This window comes from Oryzias melastigma, linkage group LG9 (assembly GCF_002922805.2).
Source record: "Oryzias melastigma strain HK-1 linkage group LG9, ASM292280v2, whole genome shotgun sequence".
Classification (NCBI taxonomy): Eukaryota; Metazoa; Chordata; class Actinopteri; order Beloniformes; family Adrianichthyidae; genus Oryzias; species Oryzias melastigma.
This window is the reverse complement of record NC_050520.1, coordinates 13,001,499-13,021,648: the sequence shown is the minus strand read 5'-3', so window position 1 is coordinate 13,021,648 and position 20,150 is coordinate 13,001,499. Positions and strand designations below refer to the sequence as shown.

Sequence of the window (20,150 nt, the reverse complement as noted above, 5' to 3'; positions counted from 1 at the left end):
GGGGGGGGGGTATTCTGACACAACTCTTGTATCACAATTTACCAAATGGATTATGTCACCTTTATGCAGATGACACTGTCATTTACTGCGGCTCACAGACAATAGAACAAGCATTTCAGTTCAAGCTCGCCTTAGATCATTAAAAATGGTTCTAAGTGTGGAAAAAATTAAGGTGATAGTTTTTCCACACAAACGTGAGCCACATGTACCTCGGTTACGTACTTGATTCAGAGCTTTCCTTTAAAAAGCATGTAGCCCCTTTACAACACAAACTAAAAATGAAGCTTGAGTTTTATTATCGAAATAAATCCTGTTTCTCTCTCAAAGCACAAAAGTTTCTGGTAACGGACACACATCTGATAGACTATGGATGCTTCTTCCACATGTCTTCAAGAACTCAATACTGTGTATCACTGTGGACTGAGGTTTGTAACTGTCTGTGGTCGTCTCACCCATCAAATACATCAAATAAAATAATCAGGAGCAGTTATATCTACTCTGTGATCACATTGTATTTAGCAGAAACAACAAAACCATGAACATTGTTCAGAAGATGACTGGGATGTTCAGGTTCTGTGCACGCCCACACGTGCACAAAACCAGCCTACTGACCATACCCTGCATCAAGGTTCCCCCTCCCCCCCTCCTCACCTCCCACAGGTGCCGGGTGTTCCTGGCAGCTCCAGACTGCAGCTTGTCCAGAGTCAGCGGCACGCCCTGAAACGGGCCGATCCAGGTTCCCTGAGGGATCCTCTGGGAGGCGCAGATGCCGTAACCCAGACCAGGGACGGTGCTGGTGCACAGACACACCTGCACACACCAAACCATACAGTTATGCAACAGCCGCACAAATACAAGACAGTAAACAGGAAACATCTCCATCAAATCTGCTGATGGGCCGCTGATAAAATGAAGTTAAGTCATTTTGAATCTTTTGGAATTACTAACAACTTTTACCTGAATGCCACTTCGGAAATTTATCTCCCAGCTTACAAGTCTGTTTTTTCAAATGTTATCTTTAAAATGCACAAAAATATGGATTTTAGAATCAAATAAATGTATTTTTTTAATCTGACTTCTTTCACCACCTCTTTTTGCCCTCTTATAAGTTTAAACTATTCAAAACTTTGATCAGCCTCAATGGAAATGTTAATGTGGTAAAAACTGTCTGAGATGCTCCTCAAACTAAAAAAAGAAGAAAAGCTTTTGACGTTTGATTAATTGGCTAAGGTTTCAATTCTATGTTTGTTTGGCACTTTTAACATAAATGAACAGAAATAACAAAATGAGTAAAAATCCCCCAGAAACATTTGGACTCAAAGAAGAACTGGAAACGTTTGTGGAGAGGGAGAGTTTGGGTTGAAAACGTCCCGTATTGATGAGAGGAGATGATGTAGACTCGGGCTTGAATGTGACCAGATGTCCGTTAATTTGTAGTTTAGAGTTTGTTTTCTGAATCTGTGCTTCACTTTCATCTGTGAAACTTTTCTAATTCATAAACTCTTCTTCATGCTCACTTTCCACTTAAGCCATGATGTCTTTATCTCCCCCTACCGATCATGAGATGTAATTCCACGTGTTTGATTCCCCTCCTTCCATCTTGTGGGGACTCTTACAGTGAAGCAGGGCCCTGAATGAACTTTTTAGGTTACTAGCCAGCGTGGCCGGTAACGCTCAAGTCTACTAGGGCTGCAACGACTAGTCGACTAATCGACTATTAAAATAGTCGACGACTAATTTAATAGTCGATTAGTTATTACTTTATATTATATGGAGTCAGAGTGTAGTAAAGTTGAACAAAGTTGTGAACGTTCAGCTCCAAAAATGCACTTTTTTAATATTTCAGTCAGTGAGACCAAAACTTTATCTTTAGTGAAATATAATCCTGTTATTTCAGATTCATGGGATATGTTTTTATCTTTTATAGTAATTTTCAAAAAAATTTGGAACTTAGCTAATATTTTAGCAACATGCTAACGTTTTTGGCTAATTTGTTATCTTCTGAGGTTTTATAGGCTAATTTAGAGTTAAAATCACTTAAATCACTTCAAATCACATGTGTCAAAGTCAAGGCCCGGGGCCGGATCCGGCCCTCCAGATCATTTTATTTTATTGTTATTAATGCCCTGATGTTACCTTATTTCAAATTGTATAATTTTAACAAAATATATTGTTATGGAGAGTAAAATATTGAGAGTTATGAAAGTTATATTCCTGCCTTTTTATTATTCATAATTATGTTAAAAAGTTACAGTTTTAAAAATGTTTTTTTCTGTTTATTCAATAAATGTTTATCCTGTTCACCCCCCGACATAAGGTGTGTTTTGGATTTTGGCCCCGTGTGCGATTGACTTTGACACCCCTGCCGTTTATCTTCCAGTTGTGTCCAGTCTTCATAAAATTCTAGGTCAAACAGATGTTTGTTACTTTAGACGCGGGGCTCCTTTAAGACCCCTCTCACCACCACCCCCCCAGTCGGGCACAGTCGTGCAGTCGTAGTGTATTTGTGTTGTGAACCAGTGTAGTGGTGGCCAGGGCTACTAAAGGCAGATGTATGGTATATGCATACATCTCTGAAAAATGTGGATACTATTAATTTTCGTGGGAGGAACAAAGAAAGAAAGACTCTAGGATGACGTCATGGAATGAGCGGTAACCACGCCCATCGGCAGGTGGGTGGAGTCTCAGTCATTTTACTTCAGGGATAGTAGAAAAAAAAATCACAAAAATAACTAATATTTCCTAATAATATTCGTTTTTTAGTGTTCCAAATATAATCTATCATTATATACGTGGATATAGTTCACTCTGAAATGCTTAAGAAAATCGTGATATGACCCCCTTTAAACCTAAATGGATTGCACAATCTAGTTTCTCCGTTAACAGAATCTTCCTGGTTGCTGAATGTGTGCAAACAGTTTTTGCATGTGATATCTATGCAAATCTTGAACAAAAGTAAAAGCAGAGTTTAAAGTTTAGAGCCTTTAGTTTTTCCTCACAAAAGCAGAGATGGAACTTGAGAGGTTTCTCTTGGTTGCTGCAGTTTGAGCCCGTTGGGATGCACTTTACAGTTTTAGCCACTAGGTGTCTCTGTATTAAACATTGTTGCTGCAACAGGCAGACAAACGGACAAGGAGGAGTCACCTCTCTGGGAAGGTCTCTCAGCCAATCAGGAACGTCCGGCAGAGTGACGGGCGCCGCCGTGCTGCTGGTGCCGACGAGGCGGCGCAGGGAGTGGAGCGGGCCGTGCATCGGACACTCTCCGTTCCTGTTGTCGGCACACATGTCACAGCCTGGGGATGAAGAACAGGACACCTCAGAAAAAGTTTGACTGAACCTTTAAACTTTAAACTGTACCGGTCTGTGAGGACTCTCGCTCATTAAGGCTGATTATGCTGAAGTAGGAGGTGAAAAACAGCCGTCTGGACATGGTTCTCTTAACGCTTGTGGACAAATAGATCCATGAACGTCTTTGCTTTCCAGAGCTGGAATCTGGATCAGAACTGTATGGCTGGATAGAAATGATATTGATCATCATTTTTGCAGCTTCAGTAATGTTAGGTTGGGGTTGTGAGACGCTGTTAGCTAATGGAAGAAAGAATAAACAGATGAGTGGTTGGAAAAGGGGGCGGGGTTGCTCCACACCAACAGTCCCGCCCACAAACAAGAGGGAGAATCTCTGATGAACCCCTGCCGCCCTGCAGAAGAATAAGAAAGAGTTGTTTTTTTTGTTTTTTTTTTTATATATATCGGCTTAAAAAAAGCATAATCCTAAATAAAAGACTACTGGGAATACTTTGAAAATAAATCTAAAGATGATTGGAGCGGGACATCTTTAAAAAAACTGCAGGTTCTCTAATCATCTTTGTCATCTCAGAACTTCTCTGAAATCTTTTCAAATTTAAACAGAGAGATTAAAAAGACAATGAAGCATTATTAAATCTAAATAGAAGCCAAAGTCTTCTGCTCTACTGCTCACCTCCTTTCAAGCTGAGACAGAAAGAGAGTTATTTATGCAAACAGAAAGTCAAAGTTCACTGTACATTAGGGCTGCCATTAGTCGTCACTTCATATTATATGGTGTCAGAGTTTAGTAAAGTTGAACAAAGTTGTAGGCGTTCAGCACCAAAAAATGAACTTTTTGTGTGTATGGTTAGTAGGAATTCACACTATAGTGATTCTCCTGCTCCTTTCGTATGTTTTTCTGCACGAAAAAATATGATCACATTTTGAGAAAAATTTTCCCCATAGGAAATCAATCTTCAAATTTCAAAATTTTAAGTAGATTAGCAACAAGCCTCTAAATATATTCATGGGCTGTTTTCATTTTTTATAGTCATTTTCAAAAAATTTGGAGTTTTGCAAATATTTTAGCAATATCCTAACATTTTTGACTAATTTGTTTATTACTAAGGTTTTTTAGGCTAATTTTGAGTTTAGCTAACATTTTAGAAACATGCTAACATTTTTGACTAATTTAGTTTACTGAGGATTTTTAGGCTATTTTGGAGTCTAGCTAGTATTCAAGCACTGAGCTAGCTCTTTTAGCTAATATGGTATCTAAGTTTTTTGGGCTAATTAGGAGTTTAGTTCATATTTAAGCAACTCACTAAATATTTTACAAAATTGGCATGTATTAGGGATTTTCAAGCAATTTTACTACAAATTCTTCAGAAATTTAGGTCAACCTCAGCACTCTTTCATAGTTCTTTAATGGAATTTCCAGTCTTTAAGGAAATTTAACATTTTGCAAATAGCTTTTGCATTTTCTGAAAATCCCTTCAGCAATTAATGGACATTCTTTTAGCAAAAAGCATTCAGACTAGCATTATTTCAACTTTTCTAGTTATATTACAGTCAGTGAGACCAAAACTTTATCTTCTGTGAAAAATACTTCCTCATTTCAGATGCTGAACTCATTTGATTTAATCTTGTTTTAATACCAGAAACTAATGAAGGACAGAGGCTTCACGATGCATTAAAAGTTTAATAAACTATCATCATAAGTGTCTTTTTTTTTAGTTAGTTAGTTTAAAGCTAATGATGATTAAAATGTGTGCTTTACATCCACATTGTGCATAACCTGATTAGTCGACTAATTAGAAAAAATAATTGGTGATTAGTCGACTAATAAAATAATTGCTTGAGGGCGCCTTACTGCCCATTATCCAAACTATACTCAGTTTTTGTAGGTCAATATGTTTGTATCAAAACTGCTGTTTTGAATTTAACGTCTGCATATCTTTTTTTAGTCTTTTTCTGTTAGGAAATGGATTTATGTATTTTTCTCTGTTATTTCTGCTTTAAATACATCAAAATCTAATATAATGTAATCTAGTCCAAAATCAGCTGAGCTGGTAAAAGTTTGATTGTTTCAAGTTTGATAAAGTTTTTATGGAGTTTGAAAAATGGTCATAAGCTCTAGTGTTTATGTTCTTTGATTTACTGTAACTTTTCAACCATTAACACGATAATTCTAGTAGATTCTGAAGGAGAAAAGCGGCTCAATGAGTGGTGGAGCTGTGTCTGAGCTCTTTTTTCATTCCTCGGGTCTGAATATTTCAAATCTTTACAAAACAGAAAAGAGAAAAACTGAAAGTGAAGAAAAAAAAAGTTCCCGTTTCCACGCTAAAGTCCAAATTGGGTGTTTTTCCAGACTAAATGTGGCGAGCAGCGTATTGCTGGGAATTAGTGAGTGTCAACATTTACTCAGAGATGCAGTCTGACAGTAATGGATGTTAATTGACTGCAGCAACATAATAGAGATGATTATCAGGCCTGAAAACTCCCACAGGCCGAGCGGGAACGGACGCTCGCGGGCTTTTTCTGACTTTCCCAAAATAAAAGTTTGATAAACTGACGGAACTTTTACAGCATGATTGATAGACGACCATTAAAGCAGATTAAGATCGATTATGAAGGAGCAGAAACTGAAGAAAAGACGATTTCTGCTGCTCCGCCAGCAGAGACCGGCCAGATCTGAACGCCTTTCAGTCCTGACAACAACAACACAAAAACACACAAAAACACAACCACACAGGTCTGTGTGAGAACAGCAACATGAAACACATCACTGAAACACTTGTAAGACAAAAACAACACTTCACAGACACAAAAGGACACACAAAGCACACAGCTAAACAAACTTGTATTAGGATAGCAGCATGGAACACACAACTGTGAGAGAACAGTTTTACAAAACGTACAAAACAAACTTAACACACCTGTGAGGCAACAATAACACAGAACACACAGAACACACAGCTACACACATGTGCCTCAACAGCAGGAAATCACAGACTCACAAAAACTGGACCAAGAAATGTTCAAAAAACAGTTTAACACAAACAAACACAATACACAACTACTATGTTTTACACAAACAACACAAAAAACGTTTTTCGTCACTCAAAATACCAAAACTTCTTCACACACAATAGTGCATAAAAACTTTGTCACACTCACACGGCTGATACACAAAACAACCTCATACTACAAATTAACTCATAATGATACACAAATGTACACTACTGCACACTCACAAATGATACACAAAACTGCTAAATGCAGAAACACAAGATTCCAACTCACACATACACAAGTAAAACTGCTGGACTACACACCAAGAACACAGCTTCTTCACACTCATCCACGAACACATAAAACTGCTTCACACAACACAACAATACACACAACTGTTTCTACTCTACCACAAAATCAAAAAATGCTTTATAATCCCACATGATAAACAATACAAAGAACAACTTTATGCAGACACACAAAACCTCTTCATATTCAGCTCAACTTTATTTATAAAGAGCTTTAACACAGCCAGACTGTTACAAAGCGCTGTACATTAAAACACCAAGAACACTAATAGATAAACATATAAGTATAAAACAACTAAAAACCAAGACAGCAAAAACAGAGTAAAAAAAACACACCAGAGTCTCAGGGAACGTTAAAAGCTCAGCTGTAAAAATGGGTTTTAAAGGGTAACCAAACCCTAGATCAACTTTTTTTGTCTGTTGCCCTCTATAAATGGGGCTTTAAAAATGTTGTCTGTTGGTCATTGTCACATTTTTGCTGAATTAAAATAAACATATTTAATACCTGAAAATATAGTGAAAAACCATCTGTGTGCTGCCCCCTACAGGTTGAATCGAGGCATTACAGTTGAATTTTGTGATTGGTCAACTGGTGTAAGTCCCAGAAGTTCTGCATCATCATGCTCTGCAGCTCCAGTATAAAAGCCCCGCCCATCTCTGATTCTGTAACTCTACCCCCCTGCTCAGTTGGTGCCAATAGCCCCGCCCCCTTTTTTTCTTTTTTCCAATCTGGACTGAGAATGGAGTCAGCCTCCAACTGCCCTGTTTGGTGACCCTTTAGCCTTAGTTTTAAAAATGGACAGAGACGACGGATCACGAATGTTAAAAGGCAGAGCGGTCCAGAGCTTTGGTCCACAGATGGAGAAGGTTCGATCCCCTCTACACTTCCTCTTAGACCGGTGTACCTCCAGGAGAAGCTGATCAGCAGACCGGAGGCACCAGGGAGGAGTGTAGGGAGACAGAAGCTCTGAGAGGGAAGGCGGGGCCAGACCATTCAAAGATTTAAACACAAATAAAGAATCTTAAACTAAACTCTAATGGTGCATTCACACCAAACGCTCAATGTTAAGTCAATGTTAAGTTAATGTAAAGACGCGATCAGCAGCAAGCTTGACGCGGAACGTCAACCAATTAGGGAACCAATTTGGCATTTTCAGCGACTAGATCAAACAGCAGGAATAAACATTCAAGATGGCGGCTCGATGCCAGAATTTGGTCATGAACTTCCATGCATTTTCTCAACCCGCGGGGGCCGCTAGGTTCCCGGAAACTGTCCCAGTTACAGATCGCCAGCCCGTAACAGAGCTCATTGAGCTGGATGGACAGCTATACTAGCCAGCTGGACGATGGATAGCTTAGCAAGCTAGTTAGCTTCTCTCTCCCGGCTCTGACAGAGCTGACAGCTGTCGCCGCCGCTCAGGCTCCAACATTTTGAACCAGCTGCAACCGTGAAAGAGAGGACTGGCTAACCCTGAATAAAAGTGAATTACAAGAATCCAGAAGAGATGTAATAAAAGTGTGGATCAATGTCTCAAAGTCCTGCAGGGTTAAAAATGATTTTACCGCAGATAACCACCTCAGGTGGAAAAAGCTCTGCTTCACTACAGACGTGATGTGACGGTCAAGCTTAAAATCACTATCCAGAATAAAACCTACATTTCTGACAGTGTTTAAAATGTGGAGCCGGGGACCCAGGTCCAAAGTAGAGGGGTCACAGAGGTCGCTTGGGCCCATTGCCAATACCTCAGTTTATTCTCATTAAACTCAAGAAGCTGCTCTCCAGCCATGATCTGATGTAAACATGACATTATCTGTTTAATTGGAAGGTAAATCTGGCTATCATCAGCATAAAGGACACTCCATGTTTCTGTATGATAGACCCTCAGGGAAGAAGATAAAGGGAAAACAGAAGTAGTCCTACAATGGAGCCCTGTGGCACCCCAAAGGACGGTGGAGCTGTGTCTGAGGTCAATTTAGAAAGATTCACACTCATGGTTCGGTCTGCCAGGTATGATTTAAACCAGGTGAGAGCGGAACCACCAACCCCACCACGGTCTTGAGCCCTGAGAGAAGGATCTCGTGATCTGGATTGTAAAAAGCAGGAGACAAATCCAACAAAATGAGGATATTCACACACAACTGCTTCTAATTCACACACAGTACAGGGATTTACACTCACAGACGTTTCCTTTAAACACGCTAAAGACACACAAAACTGTTTCGTACACACAATATTCACAAGGCCTTTACACTCACACACACACTAAACTGTTTTACACTATATTAAAATGCACAAACCTTCTGCACACTACACAAAAATACACTGATCACACATGAACACAAAACGGCTTTATATTCACATGAAACACAAACTGCTCCTCACTCTCAAATTACACACAACTACTTCACAGAAAACTGCTTTATACCACACAATGACACACAAAACCATTTACCACGTGTACTGGATACACAAAACTACTTTACACTTTCAAAAGAACACACAAAACGACCTAATATTTACAAACAATACACAAAACTGCTTCACAAAATAAAAAATACTCAACACTATAACACTAAAAAGACACAAAAGTGCCTCACACACAACACAAAAGACTGCTTCATACTCCCAAATGATACACACAGCTGCTTGACTCACACACACACACACAATACAGAAGATGTATTCCCACACACACACAGCTACTTCACACAGATTTACACATACACAAAATACACAAAATTGCTTTGTTTTTGCACATGTTGCACAAAAATGCTTTAAACTTGCAAAATGACAAAATGACTTTGTCATTCTCACACACAGTATTTAAAAGACTATACACTGACACACAAACACAAAATTGCTTCACACTACACAAAGTACACAATGCTTCTTCACACTCTCACAAAACTGACTACACTTCATAATCAGACACACAACTCTTTTTCACACACACAACATGCGTAATTAGTTCACTCAAAGAATACACAAATCTGTCACGTACAAAAAAAACACAAAAACATGCTCTCACACACTTTAACACACAACTTTCCAAAACGACTTTGAACTTACACATGATACACAAAAATAACACACACACAACTGCTTTACACACACAGTTATCAAATAGGGGTCTCCCTGTGACACGAGCACAAAACTGCTACACACAGACACACACGAACAGTAAACAACACATCTTGAACACAAAACTTTGTCTCACGTACAAAAGGACATAAAACAATTCTTTTTCAGTGTTGACACACACACAGACACACGCACACACACAGATCACCCTTGTACTCACAACAAACACTAGCCCTTCACATCACACACAAAACTCAAAACTGTCACAAACGATCCTTCACAAATCAACAAAACAAGGCCTGAGAGACTAAAACGTGTTTGTGTGGTTCAAACTGAATCTGGTCAATTCCTAAAGATGGGAAGCTGACCTCTGACCTCTGACCTGAACCTGATCAGGCGTCCATCTATGAAGAACGTTTCTGAACTTCACCTCATGCATTACGGGATCATCTGAACCCTCTGAGCGTTCACACCTCACAGCAGCACAGGCGGGAATCAAACCACCCACCTCCAGAGATCCAGGAAATCAACACTTTTCCACAAGAGCAGCAGCAGCATTTCTGCTCTGCAGCCTTCAGTTCTTCAGCCTGTAAAACGGGGAAGTCCCACTCGCACCGGGAGCTCCAGGCTGAAGAATCAAACCAACCCCGAACACAGAGGCTGCTGTCGGCCTGCTCTTAACATCAGACGTTCTGACTAACCGATCACCTGGTGCGGACGTCAGACGTGTCCTTCACCTCTGCATTTACGGATGTATGACTGTCCAATCAGAGTGCTTTTTAAACTATTCAACCAACTAAAGCTTTTTTAACTTCATTGAAATGGGAGCATTTATCTGTGTGTTCATGTCCGACTGCGTCGATTCTCACACTTCAACCTGTGCGGCGCAGGAAACTGCAGCTTCACTCAGAGATGCTGCACTTATGACCCAAATAAACCGCAATCTCTGAAAAGGTTTTTGCTTTTGCTTTTTTTTATCTCAAATATAAAATCAGAAAGTCCTCCTTCACCTCACAGCCTTCACTTTGGCCTCTCTGAGCTGAGACAGAAGAAATGATGTTTGAGTCGTTTTGATGAAATCATTTTATGTTTTGGGAAATTCTTGCAGAGTTAATGATGACGTTGTTTTTTATAATCAGAAAAACCTTCATAAACGTCATGACACAAACACTTTATTTTTATTTTTATGGATGTTACTCTTTACTCTGGAGGTAAATTATTTAAATCAACAAAATTTCCTCTGCTTTATTTTATATATTTGTGTTTCACAAATTATTAATATTAAAGATTATAGATTGTATTATATTTTAAAATCGTTTTAATGATTGAATATTAATTTATGACAAAAACTTCTTTTAAAAATCATTTACAAAAAGGAAAAACAAACATTTCGTTTAAAGAATGAATTGTTTTTATTAATATTTGACATGAAAATTGTTTTTCAAATTAAAACTCTGGGATTAAATATTAAACGGTGATTTTAATTGTTTTTCTGCTCAATTTAAAAATGATTCGTTTTCTTTAACTTCATTAAAAACCAAAAACTTCCTTCCGTGAAATAATAATCTTCATAATAACTGTACAGACGGTGACGCGCATTAGAGTATGACTGCTTTATCTGCTCCTCCGCGCGCGCTTTGGGATGATAAATAGCGCGCGGGCCGCTGGATCGATGAGCCCTCCGACCCCCGCCCCCTCCCCGCACAAACACAAAACTATATACGGCAATTAATTCCTGCTTGTCCCCCCATCCCTCATCGGCTGCCGCCGCGTATCGACTCAGATTACTGCTGATGGGCCGTTTTATCACCTCGCATGCGTGCGCGCGCACGCTCACGGTGCCGTTCTGGGCACGCGGCGCGGCCGAGAGCGGGAAAAAACGGGAAATGAAAGATTTTAATTTAGTTCTGCAGAAACGGAGATTCCGGAGAGTATTTCTCTATCAATACAAATATTTCGATCGGTGACGTGAATGATTCTGCTTTTTACATAATACTTGATCGTAAGAGAAACTTTCGAAACAAAATGAGCAGGTATTTTTATTTTAAAACGCTTTTATTCGTTTAAACATTTTAAAAAATAATTCAAAAAATCTATTTACATTTTTACAATTTATTAAATGACCAAAATAAAAAACAGATAAAATTAAACGAAAGTTAGTAAAGAAAACATAAAAACAAACGATGATTATGATGTGTCGCAAAGCTCAAAGGCGCCGACACGCGCGTCATCCACAGCCCTTTGAGAAAGAGCCGCGTGGCGTTAAGGCGCGCGCGCAGAAAGTCCAGCTGTTCATAACGATCAAATAAAATGATGCGTTCAGGTCCCGCAGTTCAACTTACTTTTCATAACTTTTTTTATAATAATAATAAAAATATATAAACTTTTTTTTAACATCATTGATGCTTTTTGAATAAAAATGAAAAATCAAAAATGTAAATTTGGTCAATAGAGAAGATGAACAAGCCTGCAGCTGACCTCTGACCTTTGACCCCCCCACCAAACACACGCACACATCATAGCAGCACCAGCCTCGGTTACTGCTATGAAAATGAACATTTCAAGCTTCATTTGAGGGTTTTGCAGTTATTTTTTTCATTTAAATGAATTAAAAAATAATAAAACAAATTGTTTAGTTAAAATAGCAAGAGTTTTAAAATATTTAAATGGGTTTGTAAATGTTGAATGGTTTCATCTAAAAAAAGGCAACATTCGTTTAAATAAAAAAGTGTTTCAGAATAGTTAATGTATTTAACTAAATAAAGCTTAATTTAGAAATAAACTCCTCTGTTAATTTAGGACCATTACGCTTCACAAAATTTAAAGAATTTGTTTTTCTACACCTTTAAACGAAACAAAAAATGTAAGATGGATTAGAAATAATAACTGAATTCAAAGCTTCCATTAAAAAACTGTTATAAATGTGAAAATGTTTGAATGAAAAAGTTTCATTTAAAACTTCCTGAAAACCTGATAAATCTGCAGCAGCAGGAGACGGCGGCGCATGCAGAGGTCAGAGGTCACAGATCAAAGCGAGCGTCCCTGCAGACCGGGCGTGTGTGCGTGTGCGTGTGCACGTACGGCTGCTGAGCTCCCCCGCCTGGCTGCTCAGCGGGATGATCTCCATCCTCTGCTGGCCGTAGAGGTAGAAGTCCAGCTCCTCGGACGTCAGCTTCAAGCCGGCCGCCGCGCCTTTGGCCCCCTCCTCGCTGCCCCCTCCCTTCACGCTGGACGACACCACCCCCACCCCCCCGCAGCTCGGCTCTTTGGCCTGATGGACGAGCCCCGCTGCCGGGCCTGGCCCCTGCTGGCTCTCTGGGGGCACCACCACCAGGTCTCCCGCCCCTGGTGGGGGTGCCACGGGCCCGGTGCACACGGGCGCCAACGCCTGCCCAAAGAGCGCGATCTGCTGCGGGACGGGGAGCTGGGGGAGGCCGGAGGAGGTGCAGATGGAGACGGAGGAGGACGAAGAGGAAGCTGAGGAGGAGGAGGAGGACGTGGAGGAGGAAGAGCTGGACGTGCAGTGAGGGGGGGCCAAGAGGTGGCTGTGCAGGCGGGACTGGCGCAGGGCGTCCACGGGGATGGAGAGGCGGTCGGGTGGGGGCAGCTGCGAGGCCAGGGGCGCCTTCAGCTGAGCCTGAGGGAAGAGCTGCTGCCAGTGCTGCAGGTAGGACGGGTCCACCTTCAGGAAGGCCGAGCCGCTCGGGTCACCCGGCTTCAGCATGGCGGCCTGTCACTGCAGGGGGGGGGATCACAGCCAGTCACCAACATGAGAGAGACATCCAGAAAATCTAAATAAAACCTGACAGATTTAAAAATTAAAAACCCAAACAGAATAAGAAGAAAAAAACTGAAGCTGAAGGATGAAGAACAAACCTTCATGTTGAATGTTCCTTTATTCCACCAAATCTTAAATGTCCTTAAATTTAAAATAGTCTTAAATAAAAGTTTTATTCTGTGAAATTTAGGCTGAATTCATCAGTATAAATGACGCTCCGTTTTTCTGCTGCGTTGATATTTAATTAGAATAAAAAAAGAGAAAACTGATTTATTTAAACTTATTGATGCTTGTTTTTTTAGTCTTAAACCAGATTATGACCTGATCTTTGATTCTTTTCGTTTTGAGCAAAATTTAGGGTCAATATTAAGGCAAAACGTAGCGTTTCAAATGTATTTTATACGCGTGAGACACGTTTAGGTTTAAGATTGTTTTATATATATAAACGGCGTTAAAGCTGTTTTTATTTTATTGTGTATTTATGAATAAAATGTGCTGATAATTGTGTTCTTCTCGTGTATCTGGTTCAGTCTTTTTAATCCCGCAGTTCTTCTGCTATATCCAGTTTTACGCACAAAAACGCACCAAAGGAAAAATGGAAAAGGGCGCGCGCGCACTCACGTGTGCTCTTATGGGAAGTTGTCAGCGCAGATGAAACCCACAGGAAAAGTTTTCTGCTGCAAAAATGTCTTCAATGAGAGCGCAGACGGTCCGTTTAAGTCCAGCCTGGTCCGGTGTCTGCGGCGCGCGGGCAGCGGTGTGCGGGCAGGAGCGCGCGGGCTGTCCGCTCTTTCCCGGCTCTTTGCTCCTCTTCTGCGGAAGTTTCCGGGGTTCCAGAGTCCTGAGGCGGTGAACGCGGCTCCCTCCTCCGCGGGGAGCGGCTCTCCTCTGCGTCCTGCGCGGCTCCTAAGCCGAAAGTGGCGGAGCGGCGGCCGCGCGAGCGCCTCACCCCCACCCCTCTGCCCCTCCATTCACGTGCCCAGTCCCCTCCTCTCGCCCTCCCTCCCTCCCGGGCTTTCTCCCGCGCTCTCTTTCCTTTCTCCTTTCTTCCAAGACCAGATTTGTTGTTTCTTTTTCTCAGCTGCGCTCTTCGCTTCCGTCCATCCTCACGTTTTTCTTCTTCATTCAGAGATCAGAAGGTCAAAGTTCAAATCCAGTCTGCTGCAGCGTAAAACCTGAACTTTATTGTAGAACTTTTCCAGAACTTCATGTCCATTTGAGAGCTGCGGTTGTCCTGCAGGTGTTCTGGTTTCAGGCTGTCATCCAGAACCAGACCACTCAACTAGAAGGAGCAGATTCAAATTTGAATTCAGGGGCACAAGCTGCTCATTTTGAACATTTTAAAGAAGCGATCTGTAATGCAAAGACGTGCAGGTTAGTCACGAACCTTCACTGATGTAACATTTACACTTTTCATGAATCTGAAGAAGTCATTTCAGGATTTAAACAAGTATTCAAAGAAGCAAACATTTATTTCAAAAACAAAATCAATTCAGATTTACATGAAATATTTTTTCATTTCTCTATAGTGACAGATCATCTTTTAGATTGGATTAGATTACAAATTGTTTATTTCAAACAGTCTAAAGAAAAAAAGTAAATTCATGTGCAACAGAATCATTAGAAGTTTTACGTCCATAAGAAATGTCAAACACACTAAGAGATTGCCTGAAAGGGAGTGGGAGGAAGCAAACTTATATAATCCCACCCCGGCTCGACCTTACCATTTCATTTACCTGTTTTATCATTATCCAGTTCGTAACTTACGAACAGATATTTATATCTTTTCAACATAGATTCAGGTTGTTATGAATCATGAAGTAACAATAAGTCACATGACTATGTAAGTAGATATAATACAATTTCAGACTTTGTTATTGCATCTATTATGAAAATTCAGACAAAATATGAATATTATTTTAGAAACCAATCATTAATATAAATCAAGTATCAAACATCAACAAAAATATACATTTATGCAGATTATTTTCCATTGGAAGTGTCATCAATGTAAAGTAAGTATCATAGGAATGTATGATAATTTTTTAACTTTTGCCTTTAAAATGCAGCATCTTCAACCAACCTTTACGCCTCAAAATCCTGCTCTGTACAAGGAGCTTGAATTCACTTAGGGGTGTCGAACTAATTCACACAGGAGGCCAAAATCCAAAACACACCTTAGGTCGCGGGCCTAAGAGGACCACGAAACTGCTGGATGCAGCTAAAGAAGATCAAACTGCAATAAAAGTGCAATAAGTAGATCAAGTTGCGTATTAAAAGTATTGTTAGAAGGTCAAGCTGTGCAGTAAAAGTGCAACGAGTACATCAAGCTGTGCAGTAAAAGTACTGTATGAAGGTCAAGTTGTGTATTAAAAGTATTGTTAGAAGGTCAAGCTGTGCAGTAAAAAGATTGTAAGGAGGTCAAGCTGTGTTGTAAATGTATTGTAAGAAGGTCAAGCTGTGCAGCAAAAGTGTTGTAAGAATGTCAAGCTGTGCAGTAAAAAGATTGTAAGAAGGTCAAGCTGTGCAGTAAAAGTTCAACGAGTAGGTCAAGCTGCGCAATAAAAGTATTGTAAGAATGTCAAGCTGTGCAGTAAAAAGATTGTAAGAAGGTCAAGCTGCGCAGTAAAAGTATTGTATGAAGGTCAAGTTGTGCAGTTAAAATGTTGTAGGAAGGCCAAGCTGTGCAGTAAAAAGATTGTAAGAAGGTCAATCTGTACAGTAAATGTATTCTATGAAGGTCATGTTGTGTAGTAAAAATATTGTAAGAAGGTCAAGCTGTGCAGTAAGAAGATTGTAAGAAGGTCAAGCTGTGCAGTAAAAGTAGTGTATGAAGGTCAAGTTTTGTAGTAAAAAAAATATTGTAAGAAGGCCAGGCTGGGCAGTAAAAGTATTGTATGAAAGTCAAGTTGTGTAGTAAAAAAAATATTGTAAGAAGGCCAAGCTGTGCAGTAAAAGTATTGTATGAAAGTATTGCATGAAAGTTAAGGTGTGTAGTAAATATATTGTAAGAAGGCCAAGCTGTACAGTAAAAGTACAATAAGTAGGTCAAGCAGCGCTGAACAGGACTCTACTCCAGAGGCATTTTCAGTCATACACAAAAGTCTCATCTGCCCTTTGTTCTGTCTCAGCTGAGCCGGTTTTCACTATCACAGAAAAAAGATTTATGAAAATATTTTCATAATGGTAGATATTTAAAAAAATTCAAGATGGAAATGTTTAATTTTGCACATTTTAATGAAAAAACCTATACCCAGCAGAATAGTCATTGTGAAAAGAGCCAAAAAACTGTTTTGGTTCAAATATGTATATATATATATTATGTTTGAAAGTATTTTTTAGCAAAAGAAAGGCCTGTTCTACATTCAGCCATTTCTGTGCCGATGGTGGAGGAGTTAGACATGAAGAAACCCTTTAGATCCTCCAACAGAGAAAAAACAATTGAAATCAAAGCGTTCTTGGGGTGCAGCCACACTAAAAGACATCAGTTATTTTTTGTGATACAGTTTGTTTCTATGGACAGTTCCCTTTTTTTAATCTGTGAAAGCTTACCTGATCTTCAATTTTCAAGCGACCATAGTAACAGGTTAATTCAGTGTCCTTTATCTGTTATCAGCTATTCTAAAAGTTGATTTTTAGATGATCAACAATTGTGTCAAATAGCAAATATTTGGTCACTCCCGGGTGTCTGATGGAAAAATACCTTATTATTTTTAGTGTAGGTCAAGCTGTGCTGAATACGCCTTGCTTTGTTCTCAGAAGGACCACACCAGCCTGTTTGGTTTCTTCACAGACCAGGTCTTTACAACAGCAATATTCTCAGTTCTCACCACGTTTTCTGGCATCTGGCTGAGTTCATGGATGGAGAGAAGGTTTAAACACGATGAATGGATGCTGTAAAACTATTTCCACTCTGTGTTCTGCGCCGAGGCTCGCAGGTTTAACCTTCATCAGTTTGTTCTCTGAACGCGTGAAGCTGCTTTGTTCTAATCAGAGATTAGAGTTCTTACAGCATTTATTATTCTTTCTTCATGAAGGCGGCCAGCTCACCTCATTCATGTTCATTTAGCGTGTTTGAGTGTGTGTGTGTGTTTGCGTGTGCAGATAAGACAGGTTTAGCTAAGCTCATTGTGTTTTGGGTCTGACTTGTTATCCACGACCCTCACTGTTCCCACCCGTCTGCTGCGCATGCAAACACACACACAACACCACCCCAGCCTGTGTATGTGTGTGGATAAGAGCACCATCTCAGAGACTGTAGCTACATGTGTGTGTTGTTGAGGCTGGCGTCGCCCTGACAGGCCTCATTTGTCATCCTCGGGACCTCTGGCGGATTGATAACGAATAAAAACACAAACATAAGTGTCTGAAAATGAACTCTTGTCAGCTTGGAGTGACTTTTTCAGCACTCAGGAATGCGGCGCTGCAACAGAGCGTCTGATTGGCTGTAAAATGAACAAAGCGTTGACGCTAATCAGCAGTGAGTATCGGGGTAGGTAGTTCAACTTTCCAGTCTTCCAGTGGTTTTAGTTTATTTCATCTCAAAGTCTGTCAACTTTAATTTACTGCAGCTCTTTCATTAAATGTAAAATGCTTACCGATGAAGCAGTTTGAAATTTTGGTAAAGTTTTTGGTTAAAGCTAACCATCACAAATTGCCCAATTAGCCAAAGGAACTGAAAAGATTCTAATTTAGCCAAAACAGCTTGCATGTTGCTGAAATATTAGCTAAACTTTAAATTAGCCTAAAAACTGAAAAAAAGCCTAGATTAGTCAAAACAACTTGCTTTTGGCTAAAATATTAGCGAAACCCCAAAATAGCCTAGAAATCCTTAGTAAATGCCAAAACAGTCAAAAAAGCTAGCATAAAAAGAGCTGAATATTTTAATAGCTAAATGAGCTAAACAGCTGAAAGAGCTGAAGAGCTACGTTATAATAATAACAAAGAAATAAAGAAAAAGTGACTCATTATAGTGTAAATTCCAATAAATATTCTATCCTCTCCTGTCATAGTTCAGACTGGAGAAGGGTGGAATAAAAGTCACGTTCTATGTGGGTCTCAATGTGTTGGGGGCCGGGCCAAATGTTGAGGCGGGCCTGATTTTGCCCGCGGGCCGTAGTTTGGGGACCCCGTGCTAAAGTACACTAATATCTTTGGATTTTTACCAAAGAAAACAGTGCACAGTTTTCCATGCTTTGGCATGAATGCCACGTTTTTTCACACCCCGTATGGCGGATGGCGGTGTGCACAGTTTTCAGTCACAGAAACGATCACTCTCAAGCCTGAGTGAAGGGCAAAAGACATGGACATTACACTGGACTTTGTTATACAGAAGAGTAAAAGATGGTAAATTCTCTAGTGGTTCTTTTAAACAGATATTTTAATCACCTTCTGAAAACTAAACATATTAGAAGGGACTTTAAGAACTTTAAAAAGGTTTCTGCAATTCATTACAGCCTCTTAAAAGAGCAGCAAAGCTGGACCATAATGATGTTTACACCTATCTAGAGAGGTGTTTGTATTCACCACCAAGAACTTTAGAGGGTAGCAAAACCCTGAATCAACTTTTTTTGGCTGTTGACCTCTATAAATGGGGCTTTAAAAGTGCTGCCTGTTGATCATTGTCAATTTTTTGACAAATTAAAATACATTTGTTTAATTCTCAAAAATAGAGTCAAAAACTATCTATGTGCTGCCCCCTATAGGTTGAATCAAGGTATTACGTTTGAATTTTGTGATTGGTCAAACCATGTCATGATCTGCAGCTCCAGTAATGATAACAGTCCTGTTCTCAAGCCCCACCCCTCTGACTGGATGTACACATTTCAGCTGTGGGCGGAGTCAGCCTCTAACTTTCCTGTTTGGTTACCCTTTAAAGCAGGGGTATCAAACTAATTCACACAAGGGGCCAAAATCAAAAACACACCTTATGTCGCAGGCCGAACAGGATAAACATTTGTTGAACACTCTAAAGCTAAATTTTTAAAACTTTAAAACTGTAACTTTTTAACATAATTATGAACTAGATATATAGCATTACCTGCGAAAATGCTAGTGTGAATGCTGTAAGCTGTGTACTTATTTAATACCTTCTTAGTAGGGCCAAAGTTTTTAATGCCTTAGTATGGGTCAACTGAAAGTTTTTCTTCACTGTTACGTGTTTATTAGCAACTTTAAAAATATATTTTTCAGGTTTTTGTTTTGTTTTTTTGTTGTTAGATTGAAATACACCAATCATATGTTGAACCGAAACCAATTTTGTGACCCAAAACTTAAGCCGTAAAGCAAATCGTTGCATACCTAGTGTAAACACTCCGTTTCAGTTTTATGTGAAAACTGTCAGTTGGTTTACTACTCACCAATAAAAAGGAAAGAGAAGAGCTTGGAAAAAAAGAAGACTCCCTGTATTTTCTGTTTTCTACCTAGATCTGTCTTGAAGGATACGTGTAATTTGCACTTTGGGTTACGTAGTGGTTTTTAGCCAAACCTCTTCACCTATTGACGTTTAGTGAAGAAACCTCCGTGTCAAAAATTGACGTTTCTCTTGTTGTTATTTGACGTCCAATTAAATCAAGGCTGACAAATCTCCAGGCTGCAAACCGGTTCTGGTCCAGTATTGGGACGTGGACCATAACCCTCCTACCGGGCAGTAAAAAGTTACTGAGTTACTGGTAGCCTAATG

General features: G+C 39.7%; 1 protein-coding gene across 1 annotated transcript; it reads right to left on the bottom strand.

Annotated features, from left to right (window-relative positions):
• Window positions 1-514: 514 nt before the first annotated feature.
• Window positions 515-14,441, bottom strand: LOC118599191 (putative histone-lysine N-methyltransferase PRDM6). Its single transcript, XM_036213755.1, has 4 exons — window positions 14,090-14,441; window positions 12,772-13,426; window positions 3,145-3,293; window positions 515-810 (listed from the first exon to the last, which is right to left on the bottom strand). The coding sequence occupies exons 2-4, from the start codon at window positions 13,412-13,414 to the stop codon at window positions 547-549; spliced, it is 1,056 nt and encodes a 351-aa protein (XP_036069648.1). The 5' UTR covers window positions 13,415-13,426; window positions 14,090-14,441; the 3' UTR covers window positions 515-546.
• Between the last annotated feature and the right edge of the window lie 5,709 nt (window positions 14,442-20,150).